Source organism: Mandrillus leucophaeus, unplaced genomic scaffold, assembly GCF_000951045.1.
Source record: "Mandrillus leucophaeus isolate KB7577 unplaced genomic scaffold, Mleu.le_1.0 Scaffold88, whole genome shotgun sequence".
Classification (NCBI taxonomy): domain Eukaryota; kingdom Metazoa; phylum Chordata; class Mammalia; order Primates; family Cercopithecidae; genus Mandrillus; species Mandrillus leucophaeus.
In genome coordinates this window covers 359,433-375,434 of record NW_012109585.1, presented here as the reverse complement: position 1 = coordinate 375,434, position 16,002 = coordinate 359,433, and the positions used below count along the sequence as shown (strand labels likewise).

General features: G+C 42.8%; 1 protein-coding gene across 1 annotated transcript in view; it reads left to right on the top strand.

Annotated features, from left to right (window-relative positions):
• SPOCK1 (sparc/osteonectin, cwcv and kazal-like domains proteoglycan (testican) 1) overlaps nt 1-16,002 on the top strand; it is a gene marked incomplete at its 5' end in the record, with an annotated part of 536,813 nt that overhangs the window by 217,026 nt on the left and 303,785 nt on the right. The window contains 2 exons of the mRNA XM_011969295.1: nt 8,772-8,780; nt 15,440-15,485. Coding sequence (XP_011824685.1) covers nt 8,772-8,780; nt 15,440-15,485 — 55 coding nt within the window. The remainder of the gene's footprint in view (nt 1-8,771; nt 8,781-15,439; nt 15,486-16,002) is intronic.

Genomic DNA, 16,002 nt, shown 5'->3' with positions numbered 1-16,002 from the left:
TCTCAAATAATCCTCCCGTTAACCCCGACAGAGGAGGCACCATTGCCTTCATTTTCAGATGAGGAAACTGAAGCCTAGGAAGGTTAAATGTTTGTCCAGAGTCACTTAGGCAATGGCAATAGAAACATCAAGAAAAGTTACCAGTTAAAAAACTGCCATAGCTGTTTATATATTTCATGTTTTAGACCAGGAAGCAGAACTGTTGATTTTAGCTCCAGGCTGGGCTGAGAGCTGAGTTTTGTGAACAGAGGTGTGAGAAAAACGGACATCCGAGGCTGTGATGGGCAGCTTGACAATAACCCACACAGCGTTGTTCCCAAATAATGCCAGCAGGCAGCCCTGACAAGGTGCCTTCAGTTCTAGCTGTGACTTGTGTGTCTCGCTGATAAATTAGATGAGAGAGCTCAGCCCCGAATGCTTGAATAAATCGAACCACAATTTGGATATTTTGCAGGAGCTGTCACTGCCATGTGGGTAAACATGATTTCTGGGGCTTTCTCCTGCATATTTCTGGCATGGGCCATGGGCTGTGTGTTGGTGGGTGAGCTGAGGGTCACTCCTTGCTTATTTCAGATCTTTCATTTCTTAATAGGGTAGCAGAAATGCCAGGACAAAAGAAATAAATGAATGGGTGACACTATTTGCCATCCCAGAAACAGGCTAATTATGAGGGTTTGTGGTTCTATTCAGCTGCCTGGAAACATTCCTGGACTTTATCCATGATCATGGCCCAAGAAACTCTTCATTTTTACTTCTCACGTCTGGGATGTAGATACTTTTCTCAGAGTCTATGCCACTGGTGTACATGGACTGTATACTGCAGATTTTAGTGCTGTGTGAATTCATGTAAAAATGATTTTACTTTTCTGGGGTACAGTTTCCCAGATTATAATGTTAGGGTGATGCTGTCTTCCTTATACCTACTCCAGAGGACTTTAAATGAATGAGTCAATGATTGAAATAATAAATAAATGAATGAATATATAGACAATATATGAATTTAAGAAGTAATCCGTGTTTTGTTTTAAGTGAAAAGTAGTAAAGTAGAAACAGGAAGAAACCCTTCATTTTCCCATAACCATTGTTACCATTTTGATTTTTCTCTAATCCTTTTCTGTATTCCCTTCTCTTCTTCCTACAGTGGGTCACGGGCACTAGGTAAGGATGGTTGAGGCTTCCAGCACGTTGGTGGAGGTGGCTGTTCTTCCTTTGTAGGCCTCTGAGCCCTGGGAGGAGGGGATTGGTGCACTGGGGCTGTGTTTATGAGGTGGATGAAATAATCACTGTGGCATCTTTAGTCTTCTTTCTTATTGTTTTTCTGTTTTCTTCTCATGTCTTCCTATGTAACTTTCCCCTAAGAGTCTTCAACTTGCAAGAGAACATAATTTTGCCAAAGGATTTGGTCTTGGTAATTTGTTTAAGAGATTCTGTTTTAGTAGTTCTGGGCATCATGAGAAAAATCCGACTGGAATCTTTCTTTAATATTCATAAGTTATTCAGCAGGAAAGGGGTTTTTAAAGATCTAGGACATCATTACTGTTTGTGTTCGTGTTAGGTCCTTACAATTTGGAAGCAAAAATGAAAAGAAAAGCAAAAGCAGCTTATTGCTTTAGTCTGCCTTGAATTCTTTCAGTGCATTCCAGTCCTTGCTAGTCTGAAAATTGCTCCTACTTTATTTACACAGAGCTTTTAGGCATATTTGATTTATCATTTGACATGTTTAGAATCACAGAATGTTAGGACTGGAAGGGACTTGCAATGTTATTAACATTCCTATTGTTTCTCCAAATAATAAATGAAAAGAAAACATAAAAGTATTCCATGGTTTCTGCCAGCTGAGTGCTCCCTACAAGAAATAAATATGTCCTTGTTGATGTGTATTTTTTTTAATCATATAAATGATCTTACCTGATAATTTTACCCTGGAGAGGTTTTATTTTAAAAGATGGGAATCAGGGGACCCTAGTTGTTCCTCTTCCCCTTCTCCAGTCCCCTGCAAACTAGAATGGGACCTTTCAAAGTCTGAGTGATAGCCAGAGGCCAGGAATCATGATCCCTGGCTGTGGGGGGGGACCTCCAGGGTCCTGGTTTCATGGGCACATGGCATGGCCCTATGGGCTCACGTTCAGAGGGAAAGACATTTAATTATTTAACAAAGGAAAGGTACAGAAAGCTCTCAGTATTTCTCTTTAGGAGGGAAAGAGGGCAGGCAGAAGACTAGTTGGTTTTAATTATGCTTCCTAATGACTCACACATGTCCATAACAGGTGGCAAAACTTGCTGCTGGATTGGAAGAGTCAGGGTGTGGGCTTGCTTCTTGTCTCTCGGGTGGCATAGACACAGTGTCATGGCTCAGCCTTCCAGCTAAAGTGGAGGGATTGTAATTATCATTTGCATTATCCCTGGCAGCCAGCTGCAGTAGCTACAGAGTTTCCTAGTGACAGAGCAAAGGGCAGACTGAGAGGTGCAGGAGACCCTGAGTAGAGCTGCCAGTGTCTGCCGTTGTCTCTTCTCTGTCGTTGCACCTGGGCTCATGCTTCATGGCCTTTTGTCGTAGCTTAGAGCTGCTGCGGCAAAAACTGCATGCTCGTGCACCTGCCAGATCCCCTGAACGCAATGTCCTCTCTCGCGCCACTATGTGTTCCTCCTCTGGAAAACTGTCCTTCAAGAGCTAGCCTCAGTGGTCCTTCCTCAGTAGACTCTTCCCTGGTTCTCTGGAATAATTTGTGGCTTCTTCCTCTGTGTACCCATAGCTAATTTTTCTAAGTGATAGTTACCAGGTCATATGCTTAATCTGCTTACATTTCTTGTTACTTCTCCTCTGGCTAGACCATGGGTTTCATGAGGGTAAGGGCAGTTGTTAGTCTTCACTGGTGTCCTTAGTTTCAGCTAGGCTCCCTCTAATTTGTCCCACACAGAGAGAGTGGAGTATGCTTTAGAAAATACGAGTTTCGTGGGGTCACCCTCCAAATAAGCCCTCCAGGGGCTCCCCAATGCTTATAGGTTAAATCTGGATGTGTCATTGGGCATTGAGGTCCTAGAGCCTTTGATCTCCATTTCTTTCCTAGCCTTAGCCTCACTCTGTCTCTGTGGGTGCCCAGGCCCTAAATAAGCGGGACCACATCATAGCATTCCCCCCGGGGTGAAGAAGGACCGCCAGTTGTTCATGGCGTAGACTAGTACATGGATCCCCAATAGTGGGGTCCGGACTACTATCTGGGGACTCATGTGCATTACTCTTGTCCTGAAGACAATTCTCTTGTAGGTTCTCTGGACCATCCATCTTCTCATCATGACATCAGTACATCATCTCTCGGTCCAAGGGGCCAGCTGAACAAGTTATGAAGAGTGGAGCCTGGCTGAAGTGCCTTGTGGTCATCTGTTTCTATCAGGCATCTTTCCATCAGTACTGGGGAGGAGAAATTGTGTTAAAACAATTACAGAGTTGCATCAGTGCCTGTTGGGTAACAGGCAGCGTGGCTCAGGTCTCCTTGACCCTGCAGCCTTTGGAAGTGTGGGTTCTGTGGAGAGCCTCCAGTCAATCTCAGAGGACTGTTCTACCCACGTGGTGGGCCCTGGTGTCAGCAGTGGCTGTTGCTCAGAGAGGGGATGCCTGCTCTTCTCCATGGAAGCCTTGTTGGTGATTTTATAGGAAAACTGTGGCTCAGGAATGTGGGTCCCTTTGTGGCAGGCTTGCCTACTCTGGTTACCTCTTACCATGGGGAAAATGTCACTTCCAAAATTGCAAATTTCAAAGAAGAATTATCAGATCAAGACAGCACAGGCTTGGAGTAGACAAAGACTTGGACTGAATTTATTTCTGGGACTTTTGTGAGGAGTATTTGTTGTATAAGTTGATCCAAAGGCTGGAGCCTCAGGACACAGGGCTGCAAGGTGGCAACTAGGACAGTCTTAGGGACACAGTGAAAGGAGTTTTATTGCTTTCTTTCCCAGATGTTCCTTGGAAGAGAAGCTGCTGAATGGCAGGGCTGGGAGAAGCCGTAGCAGCCCTCACTTTGCAGCTAAAGAAAACTTCATGCCAAGCCTGCAGCCGTAGTTTTCCGGAGAGATGATTGATGCTAAAGCCACTACATCCTCTGCGTGGTGCTTTGATGTTGGTGTTGGATGTTTCACTTTGCACAGGGCCACCAGGGGTGCTGGTGGTAAACAGGTGTGAGTGCTCAGTTCAGGGCACACAAAGGCAGGAGACTCCTGTGCATCTCGTGCCAGCCTGCGCTTGAGGCTGCTATCTTTGGGGCCAAAGGCCATGATTCTTCCCAGAAAACCATCTTAGTGAGGCTGGGCCTGAGGGTAGGGGTGGATCAGGAATCCAAGGTGTCCTGCCTGCTTTCCTGGGGCAGACACACGATAGATAGACCTGCTGTCCACTTACTTAGAAACCTTGTGAGGCAGGTGTTTTCATCCCCCATTTCACAGATAGGAAAGCTGAGGCTTCAGACATAATGAGAGTCCTGGTAGTAGTAGTAGTGAGAATCTCTTGAGAGGCCTCTGATCTGTGCTCTCACCTCCCATTTCTTGGTATCTCCGGTATCACGGTGCATCTCCACAGGGCAGGCAGCCTCATGCCTTCTCTCCAGGGTCTCTGGTGTTCACATTGATGCCGCTGATGCCGCGACTTCAGTCGGTCCCTCTGGGGTCCCTGACTTCCTGCAACAATTGAAGCAGTAGTACATAGTGGTTACAGCATGGTCTTTGAAGTCAGGCAAAAATGGAGTTCAAATCCTGGTTCTGCTTCTCACTAGCTGTGGGAACTTGTATAGTACTTTTCTCTCTCTCTAAGCTTCAGTTTCCACAACTATAACATTGAGATGCTTGTCTCAGATGGTTATTGCAAGAGTTGCTCATGCCTGTAATCCCAGCACTTTGGGAGGCTGAGGCAGGATCACATGAGGCTAGGAGTTCAAGACCAACCAGGGCAATATAGCAAGACCCCATCTCTAAAAAAAAAAAAAAATTAAAAATTGGCTGGGCATGGTGGTGTACACCTGTAGTCTTAACTACTTGGGAGGATGAGGCAGGAGGATCACTTGAGCTCAGGAGTTCCAGGTTACAGTGACCTACAGTTGTGCCACTGCACTTCAGCCTAAGTGACAGCAAGACCCTGTCTCTTAAAAAAAAAAAAAGTGGTAGCTGCTGTTATTACTACGACGATTACTATTAATATTACTATTACTTTGATGTTTTGATTTGGGCTTTGATTTGATGCAAGTCCTAAATCTTGTATCAGATTTTGGCTCAGCTGTGGTGTTCCAAATCGTGAAGTCCTCTTGGTCCCTGAGGAGACTCAGGGCATTAGGGGATGTGGGGTGGGGCCATTGGGCAGAGGTCTACCTGTCCTCCTCCTATGGAAACTGGTTGATCCCTCTGAGACCTTCCATTGCCATCCCCATTGGTTTCCAGTTTGCTGTTACTGCCCCAGTTAGTCATTAAAAGGGAGTTATCTATTTTACCCTGCTCAGAAAGCTCCAGGTCACAGTACCATCAGTTTTGAGACAAAGAGGAAGAAGTTGCAGAGCTGCAGTGCAAGATACTGGCATACAAAACCAGCAGAGGTTGGATCGTTGTCTTATTTGTTCAGTAGATGTTAGAGTACCTGGTGCCAAATGAATGCTGTGCTGAGGTTTGGCAGTGAGGCCACCCAGCCCCTGGCCCTAGGGACTGCCATCTGTGTGGCTGAGTTGCAGAGGAGTAGCCAGCTTCTATAGTGTGAGCAGTTCAGTGCTCTGTTCCGGCAGCCCAGGGGCTGCAGATCACACAGCAGCGGTGCCTCAAGTGCAGAGGGATTGGAGACAAGGAAGGCTTCCCATGAAAAGAAGTGTCTAAACTGGAATTTGATAGGGGAGTAAATGTTAGCAAAAGAAGGGTGAGGAGGAGTGTTTCAGGCACAGAAGGAATAGCACGGACAGAGTTTCAGGGAACGAAGAGAGCATGGGCTGCTGAAGGATTAAAACGTAGTTCATTGGTGGCTCGAATGGAACACGTAAGCTTGAGTGTGGCCATAAGGGGACTACAAGGCTCAGCAGGTGCTGGGGCACAGAGGTTCTGTGAGCTGGGCTGGTGGGCTTGGCCTTGACCTGGGAGCCCCTCCAGCATTTTAAGCAGGGGGATGATGTGACCAGAACATCCCTTTAGAAGGTCACTATTGAGGCAGTGTGAACAGCCAGGGCAGGGCTCAGGGGAGGCAGGTAGGCTGGTTAGGGCATGTGACCATGTTGTGAGGAGAAACTGTGGAGGCCTGACCCGCGGCAGAGGACAGGGGAGATGTGAGAGAGACCCAGGAGTGCAAGTGAAGAGGACTTCGTTGTTGCCTGAACAGCAGAAGGAAGAGGGAGGAGTCCAGCCGGCGGCCTGGGTTCTTGCCTTGGCAGCAGGTGGACAGAGGTGCTATCTACTGAGCTGGAGACTCTTAGAGCAGCAGACCCTGAGAGTGGTAGGTGGATACAACTCTGGAAAACTCCAGAAGCTGGGGGAGAAGGCCCCTGATGTTCTGTACCTGGTTTGTTATCCATGGTGGGCCTGGCCTTCCCTCGTCACCTCAGTCACTGTGATTTAGTGTGTGGCTTCCTATGGAGGCTGCACATTAGAATCACCTGGAGAGCTTTTAAAAAATCCCAGTGTGGAGGCTACACTCCAGCCACTGAATCAGCACCTCCTGCGCTGGGCCAGGCATCAGTGTTTGAAAAGCGCCACAGCATCCCCAGCCATCAGCCAAGGTGGAAACCACTGCTCCTGCCAATCCCTGTGTTTGTCACCTCCCAGAGAGGATAAGTGGGGAGGGATGGTGAGGTGGTAGTTAATAGCTGGTGTTTTATTCTCTAGAAGGTGGCATCTGGATGTTCATGGAGGCCTGCCAGCTATGGTGGGGGAAGGGTGCAGGCATTCTCAGAAAGATGGCTGGACCTAATTAATTTGGAATTTGTGATACTCGGACAAGGCTGGGCCTCAGGCCAGTATAATTTGTACTTTCTCGGAAATGCAGGTTTACATGCTATAAGCTATAAGATGGCAGTGGCTTTGTTTGGTGTGCCAAGGAGACATACCCTTTCAGGGTTCCTCCATCTGTTTTCTAGATATAAATTAATGATTACACAGAAATTTTGCCTGTTCAGAGCAGGTTCAGGTCCCTTATCAGGATATAGTTAATCATAATTGAAACTTTAATTAATTTGTGTACACTTACATGATAGGTAATACCTTTCAGTGGTTTAAAATACCACACTCAACGTACAAATAGGCCCAATGGTGTAAGTATTATCTTTTTTAATAGATGGAGTCTATTTAATAGATGGGGATGACCGAATCTTAGATAGTAGGAGTCTGCTCTTTACACAAAATATGCCTGTAGCTCAAGTTTTCAAATTTCACTGAGTTTTAAAAAATCTCTCTTCATACGTGAGACTAATAAAATTACATGCATTTAAATATTTCATAATTATTTTTTCCAGTTGCAATTGGTTTCCCTTCACTTGGGCCTAATTGGCAAGATTCAAATACGCAAGAATTGCATTATTGAAATTTAAAACATATGCATAAAGACTAATATTTCTCTCAATGTTCCTGGGATATCCCCCTACCATAAACTTCAGGAAATGGACATGAAAGTGTGTACCTTTTATTTATTCTATGTGCCAGATATAGAGCCCTTTGCATCATTATTGCAAGTCATTGTGACCATCCTTCAAGGTAGGTGCAAGTGGTCTTGTTTTATGGATAAGGAAATTGGCTCATAGAAGCTGAGTAGACTGTGCAAGGCCAAATAGCTGGTGAGTGCTAGAGCCAGAATTTGAACCCACATCTGCGTCAAAGCCTGCCCTGTTTACAGTATCTTTTCGGCCTTTAACTCCCTCGTGCTGACCTATTCTTTCCTTCCTAGATACTGAGAAGGCTGCTCTTGGTTAATTTTGCTAATAAAGTCAAGGTTGTGGATGGTTTTGAGTCTGAGGAGACAACACATGTCTTGGCCAGAGTACAAATGGAGCATCATATGCCCATTCATATCTCCAGAAGAAAAGCCCAAACACAGAGCATATTTTGGGGAAGAAACCTCAGACTCAGTTCTTTCCCTTGGGAAAAGAACAAGCCAGTGGGTTACTTCTCTCTACCCCAGCTTGGATGGACTGACCGAGACAGACAGAAAGTCCCCAAGAAGAAGGAGCTCTTTCTGTTGGTGATGATCCTTGAGTCAGCTAGAGGAGCAATGACAATACTATTCATTTTACATATTTCCTAGGAACATAAATCCATATCTTTCTCAGTTTTGAGGACCCCTCAAGCTATTTTGAAACTGCAAGGCAAAGGAATTTCTTTGCAGAAATGTAGAAGGTATACTGCTCTTGGTCTCGGATGTCATCTTGGGGTTTTTATTGAATTTTGTCCTTTGGACCAGTGTCACAGGCAATTACTCATTTGAAATTCTCGTGGATGGTAATCATGGCTGAGTGTTTGGATTTAATCATGATTTTGCTAGCTGTTCGGCAGCAATGACATAGATCACTACAGCACACTCAGATTTCTTCCCACTTCAGTTATTCTACTCCATAACCTCATGTCCTTTCCCATGAACTCAGTGAATTGTTGGGACCTTTTCAAAGGAATGATGGTAGGTGACTTAAGGGAGCATATCTGGATGACCTTTCTAATGTTATGATAATTTGAAAATTTGATGCAATTATCAAAAATGTATACATTTCTTCCTATTGTTTGATATGATTCTTTTATTTTTTTCTCATTTATAATGCTTTCGTACTCAGGAAGTTGAGGTAGGTTTTTGATTTTTCAACTGTGTGTAGACATAGCATCAAAGTAGTTGCCAAATAAAATGTAAATTTCATTCTAAATCTGAAATCTCAGTAGTAAATATTTGTTTTAGTTCAGTGAACCAGTACCACACACATTTATTTTTCACTGGTATATCCAAGGGATGCAATTTATCAAATGCATATAAACAGTCCATTTGCTGCTTTATCTTTTCTCATTAGTTACAGTACAAGTATGATTGTCAGTTATTATCTGTGTTTTACTGGTGGGTTATTTATTGAAAGAGCAGAGCAACTGACATTGTTATTTTCTGAATCATTTTGTCTAAGACCTGTAGGACTTTAAACCAAATGTCAGGCCAATTTATCAAAGAATTGCTCTATTCAGGGTGAAGGTGATTTAGAGTATGTGCATCAACATATACCCACCTGTATTTACACACACCAGTAATAGTTATGGGAATTTCACAGGGATACAGAGATGTTAATAAAAGTGGAATCACTTTCTTATATTTGATGTGATTTAGCAAGGATTTACTGTGTGCTGTTGAGTGATACCTTAGGGGATGGTGCAGGTGAGTAAGACCCATCCCTGCTCAGAAGCAGCCTAGGCCCGTGTGTGTGTGTGTGTGTGTGTGGGGTGGTGGGCGGGGGGAGGGATGGTGGGGGTGATTTGTGCACACGGAAAGGTATTAATGCAGACAACTCGCAGGCCCTGTTGTACAGAGTTCTCACGAGTGATAACTTTGGATGGAAGGCTGAGAAGCCTGAAGTCACTGCCCAAGCTGGGTGAGTTCATTCAAAAGGATTCTCACTGAGGCTCCTCACCAGAGATGGGGAGCAGACAAACAGCAAATTATTTGCCCAGAGATGTGAATGAAAACAGCTCAGAGGTAGGGTAGTTATGTGTGAAGCTAGCTCCTTTCTTTTTTTTCTTTTCTTTTCTTTTTTTTTTTTTTTTTTGAGACGGAGTCTGTCTCTGTCGCCCAGGCTGGAGTGCAGTGGCGTGATCTCGGCTCACTGCAAGCTCCGCCTCCCGGGTTCACGCCATTCTCCTGGCTCAGCCTCCCAAGTAGCTGGGATTACAGGCGCCCGCCATCATGCCCGGCTGATTTTTTGTATTTTTGGTAGAGATGGGGTTTCACTGTGTGAGCCTGGATGGTCTCGATCTTCTGACCTCGTGATCCACCCGCCTGGGCCTCCCAAAGTGCTGGGATTACAGACGTGAGCCACTGTGCCTGGCCGCTAGCTCGTTTCTTAATAAATGGAGTGTTTTGTACCTTATAATAGTGGGATTAGCAGAGATTTCCATTGCACACAAAATTACAGGCAAATGTCACATTATATAACGGATGCGTTTACATAATGGTCTGGAAATCTCACTTTTCTGGTAACTTCTATTAACATTTTTGGGGACGTTTCTCCCACCCACCAATCAGACCTTCTTCCTATTCCCCCTAGTCAAGTAGTGTGAAGATAAATGGAACCAGTTTACACTGAATCCTCTTGAGAGCAACTGGCTACAGTCCCTTCATTGATCTCTTTCTAAAGGTTGCAGTTTTGGTAAAGCGGGGTCTGCCTCCATCTGGGATCTACAAACTCAGTTCCGATCCACTTGGCCTTGCAGGGAAGTGCTTCTCCATTTTGTGTGTATCTGCAATTGGCCCACAGACAACTCCAAAGTGACTGCCTGCCCTCCTTTTAATTTGCTTCCTTCAGTTTATGTCTCTATTGCTCCCTCCTGGTCAAGACAAATGAGGCTCCCATTTATTTTCTACGCTGGTAATTTGTATTAATATTATCTCAGGTAATCATCAGATGAAACGGCAGGGTTCAAACAGCTTAGCTAAAATATGTATGAAGGAGAAATGATCTGTTTCAGGAGAACTAAATGTGTTTGATCTGTAGCATCTGAAGCTGTAGTATGTAATAAATTACATTATCATCTTCATAATTAGGTGCCAAGGCAATTGGGTTTCCATTTGGTTCTGCCACCCCGTCTTTTCCTCAGAGTCAGCTTTGACATTCCTTGGAGATTAAACAGGCACCTCTTGAAAGGCAAATCCCTGGGGAATATTTGAGCTAAATTGCATCAGTCATTTTGGGGCTATGGTATAGTAAAAGAAAATTCAGGTTCTTATTCAAAATGGGCTGGAACCATAGGCTGTCATCATCCATGATGAAGAGACTTAATCACCCAAATTATAGCAAGAATATTTTGTCATTTCATATTAAGCAAACTTAATTATTTCTTTGGAAGATGCATTATAGAGTGGAATATATGCTCTTGGCATATTTATGTGTATGAAAAACATGTAATATATCATAACAAATATATCTTTAATAGTATATATTAAATATAAAATGTGTAGATATGTATATGTAAAGCATTAATAGTTAAATTCCTTTTTAACTATTGAGTTAGAAATATTAGAATTTCTTGATGGCACTCAGCCATCGAGTGCCAATAATTTCACAGGTTTCAATACTATGTGAGTGGAGTATTTACTAAGTTAGATAAATGGAAAAATATAGTTTTATCTTTGTTGATCAGCTGTAGAAAATAAAACAATAACTGGAGCCTTATTTGCTACCAGTCTGTTTCCTCCTCTCCCACTAACACCAACCCTCCTCCTTTATCCTGGACATAGATTATTTGTCGCTTTCTTACCATGATCTTTACAGTGACTTTTAAAACATTAATTAATTAATTAATTTTGAGACAGAGTCTTGCTCTGTCTCACCCAGGCTGGAGTGCAATGGTACGATCTTGGCTCACTGCAGCCTCTGCTTCCCTGGTTCAAGCGGTTCTCCTGTCTCAGCCTCTCAGGTAGCTGGGACTACAGGCATATGCCACCACACCTAGCTAATTTTGTATTTTTAGTAGAGATATGGTTTCACTATGTTGACCAGGCTGGTCACAAACTCCTGACATCAGGTAATCCACCCACCTCTGCCTCCCAAAGTGCTGGGATTACAGGTGTGAGCCACTGCACCTGGCCATGTCAACTTTTCATGAGAGTTCCTGCTGCCCTGGAATACTGTGTGATTCTAGACCTAAGTCAATATGCTTAAGTTTGGGCCTCTGTTTACATTTATAGGTTCTTTCAGGTTTTAACAATCCCTAAAAAAGGGTTGAATAATATTCATTTATGAAATGCTCCAGTGAAATGGCATCAGTCTTTCCTCATATGGGTTAGTCAGAATTTACAGCAAGACTGTTCTCTGTCCTGTCCAGAAGATGCCTGATATAATTACATTCTTCAGTGTAGCCCATAAAATACACGTGTAGTAACACTGCCATCCTTCATTCCTCAACTTGTGAAATGCATTAATGGGAGCTATTGAACTTAATAAATGACTGTATTTAGATATGCATCTTTCTATTTGGGTTTATGTTTTAAAAATTAACTGTTGCTGGGCTCCTTGCAAGTCTTTATAAAAGCTTTATCATTAGATGACAAAATTGCCACTCAAGAGGCTAACTCAGATAGATACGCCTTACCTGACAAGTTTGATCTATCCAGTATGTCTTTCACCACAGTTTGAATTTTAACAAGCCGTAACTTTATGGGGCCAGAGGGAAGGTCAGAGGCAAGGGTTGTTAATGCACGTTATCAGCTTCAGGGCTTAAGTCTGGGGCCTACACAGCACTGGGGTAGTGCTGGGGCAGACACACTACTTGCCAGTGTAGAAGTGATAGAATTATCGACAGCATAGCAAGTCATGGGTCTCTTCATTTCAGGACAATGTAAAATAGATACGATATGTTTTTATTTAGATATAAAATAAGATTTTTTTTAAAGCCTGGCTCTGCCACCTGGGTCTTAGGCCCTGGAGAAATGCCCAGCCTTGGTATTGGTGGGGTATTGGTTCAGGACCACTGACAGCTATCCTGATGTCCTTTGAGCACCCTAATCGTTAAGTGGATCTCAGGGATGAACAAATTTTCAGGAGGTGAAGCTCTAGAAGAGCCATTCTTTTCTTTTTTGTCTTTTATCTTTGACTTTCTCCACTTGAGTTTGGACTGTGCCTTACCAGAATTTTCTCAGATGCAGAGTGACTTAATCGATATAGCCCAGCCTGCTTGTACTCACCGTGTGTGGAAGCCCTTGAACCTAGCTAGGACAGTGTGCAAGAGTGATCACGGATGCTGCAGCACTTATTCCCTGACACAGACTGCAGCAGTGGCTGCTAAGAGACCCCTCCCCCATGCTCAGTGACCATCCCCGAAGTGGGCTCTGGTGCCCAGAGTCCTTCACATGTGTTCATGATCTTGGCCCCTGATTTGAGGTTTCCTCTCTCAGCTGCAGCCAAAGCAGTGACACCCAAGGTTTTATCAGCTCTGGCTCATTGGTTTTTGCTCTGGCAATCCACTTTCCTGAGGCAGGGGAAAAGTAATCAGATGCAGAGAATCATTTTTCTTCCCTGCTTGGCCTGGCTGGGCAAGGGGTTGTTTGAAGGACTCATTTTGCATAATGAGTTTTCACTCAAGGTGTACTTTCACATTTTGGCAGCAATTAGGCAGTATTGTTACATTTGCAATGGGTTTTAAATATTCTAATGCAGATAGCTACTTTTGGAGGCCTTATACTTAGAACTGTGATTTTCCCCAAGAAATACGTAAAAATGGTAATTACAGTTAACCTGAAAAAGTGGCAAGGTCCAGAAGAGTGCTTCAAATTCCATCCATGTTATAAAGTATGTTGAAATCATTAGGGAATATCCAGTTCTTGAGACTTGCTCAAACCTTTCTTTGACATCAAAGAGAATGTGGCTTGTGAAATTAAAGTTAAAGGAACTTGTCTTTCGTTTCAGCCCTTCCCTATTGGACACACAGCCTAAGCTTCCAAGGGCTTTATCTATTAGAACAGCATGTTCAAGTAGAAAACATTTCACAAGATTCCACATTGCCATTAGATATGATGCCATCCTCTGTATGTGGAGAGAGGATTGATAAACCACAGCTGGAAGGATGAACGGTTTGATCCTTTTTTTCTCCACTGGTGAGAATGAGTTCATCTTGGGTTATCTCTTCTCTTGCCCTTGAGAATAGCAGAAAATGTTGGTAACATGGTTGTCTAAGGCTAAGAACACTTTGGTCATCAAACCTAGAAATTGGGTGCTAAATTTCCTATCTACCATCCAACCTTTAACTTAAAATCATTTAACAGTGGCTGCCGAATTTCTGACAGCACAATTCCAGAAGTTTGGGATTGTATTTAAAATTATAAATGGGGAAAGATATTGCAGAGATTGTTTTAAATTTTCTCAGTGATATTTCATGGTAAAGAGCTCAAAGACTCCCTAACCAGATGGGTGAGAAGGCTAGTTATTCTATAAAATTAAAGCCAGAGCAAAGTGGGCAATTCTTTGAAACTAAAAATAATTTAGTGCTGAATCCTCTGGATCCAGAGGAAGCTGTTTATTTCTTAATGCTTTGGAAGATGGAATCACTGGCCAAGAAACAATATGTTCTGATCTTACTCTAAATCTAGTTTCCTAAAATCTATTTAAGGGCTTAGGTGAACTCAACAAGGATATTATAAAGCCATATAATTGAATGACACTGAGGCTGATAAAATTCACAGGAGATCATGTCAGAGGTAAACTGCATCAGAACACAGCATGGACAATAATTTAAACTAATTGTGCACTTTGATGTAAATTAGCTTTTCCAGAAGAGATACTGAGACTTCATTTTGGACAGCTTTCTGAAACTGCAGCGTGCAGACTGCCTGCCAAAAACACATATAGCAATTGAGTATTAACTACAAAGGGACAAATCCTTAAAGATGATATGGGGATAATGTGCATGGGTGACACCTCTTCAACTTGCAAGCTGTTCAGTTTTGCTGATACAGTGGGTGTACTGGGAAACAATGGGGTCAAAGGGTGCTGACAGGGAGAATAAAGGGAGTACACGGTGGCTGTTAGCAAGGAAAGGGTTATTAGGAGTGGGGAAGAAGTTAACATAGCTATGAAGAATTGAGGGATTGAGATCCTTGCAATTTTAAAGTAATGAATTGCCTAGCCTCAGAGCATAAATTGATGCAAACCAAATGCAAGAAAGACATGGTTATGAAGAGACCAGATTGGCCAGCCTTTGTTTTTTCATCTTTCTATACCCAGAACAAATGGTATTAAGCTAAATGTACGCCTTTGGTTAATTCTAACATTTGGAAGGCCGTCTCTTTTTAGGTTTTGTGAGTATTGAAAAACTGGAACTGTGCACCGCAAGATGCATGTCTCTATGTAAAAGAAATGTTGACAGTTGAATTATCAGCTGTTACAAACACAGAGGCTTAATCATAACTGAGAGCAGCAAGGCATCACCTATAGTATAATTGATAGCAAATACACCTTGCACTTAGAAGGTGTCTGGGTTTATATGTCAAACTAAGAAGAGCAGCGCTGTTTCCATACTGGGCTGAAATGTTTTTACTGTTCCCAGTATTTAATACACACAGTTTGAAAGACAGGAATTTGAAAAGGAAATTGATATTTTTTATTACACATTAATGCATGTTTTGGGAAAAATTTCTAAGCTTTCAGTGTTTTCCTTTGTGTTTTGGGAGGTGAAAAGGAAGGCAGGTTTTTATGCAGTTATGTGAGAAGCTTTTTGAACTCTAACCTTTGTTTTCTATTTTTTCCTTATATAGGATGATTATTTCAGAAACTGGAATCCCAACAAACCCTTTGACCAAGGTAATGGATGCAATACTTCTTGCTGTATAGTCTGTGGTAAATGTGGTTTCATTTTTCCTTCCTTGCATGCTGAGTTAATGTTCCCACAAAGGCCAGCTAGCTGTGTTATTTTATTGACTTCAGGGACTGAATTGACTGGGGTGATAGAAATTATTTTATCAAATTGGTTATTTGTCTGAGGTTATGTCTAGGGCTGATTTAAACAATTTCTTTTGATTGGCTTGACCAGTATGATCATTGATTGGTTTTGTTTAAAAAAAAAAAAAAAGTGAAATTTGATTATCATATTAACATGGTGAACTGTGGGGCCAAATGCAGTGCTTTCATTCATGAAACAGACTGTACCTGGAGATGCTTCCCTAATTCACACGAACCATAAAAATGAAACTTTCTTTCTAGAAAAAGGTTAATCCTGGGAGACTTTCAAGGGTACTGCGATTTTATTTGTTAAATAACTTCTTCATGGTTTCTAAATAGAAGCCTGTTTCAGTGTCAGCTTGGGTTTAAGCATGGCCCA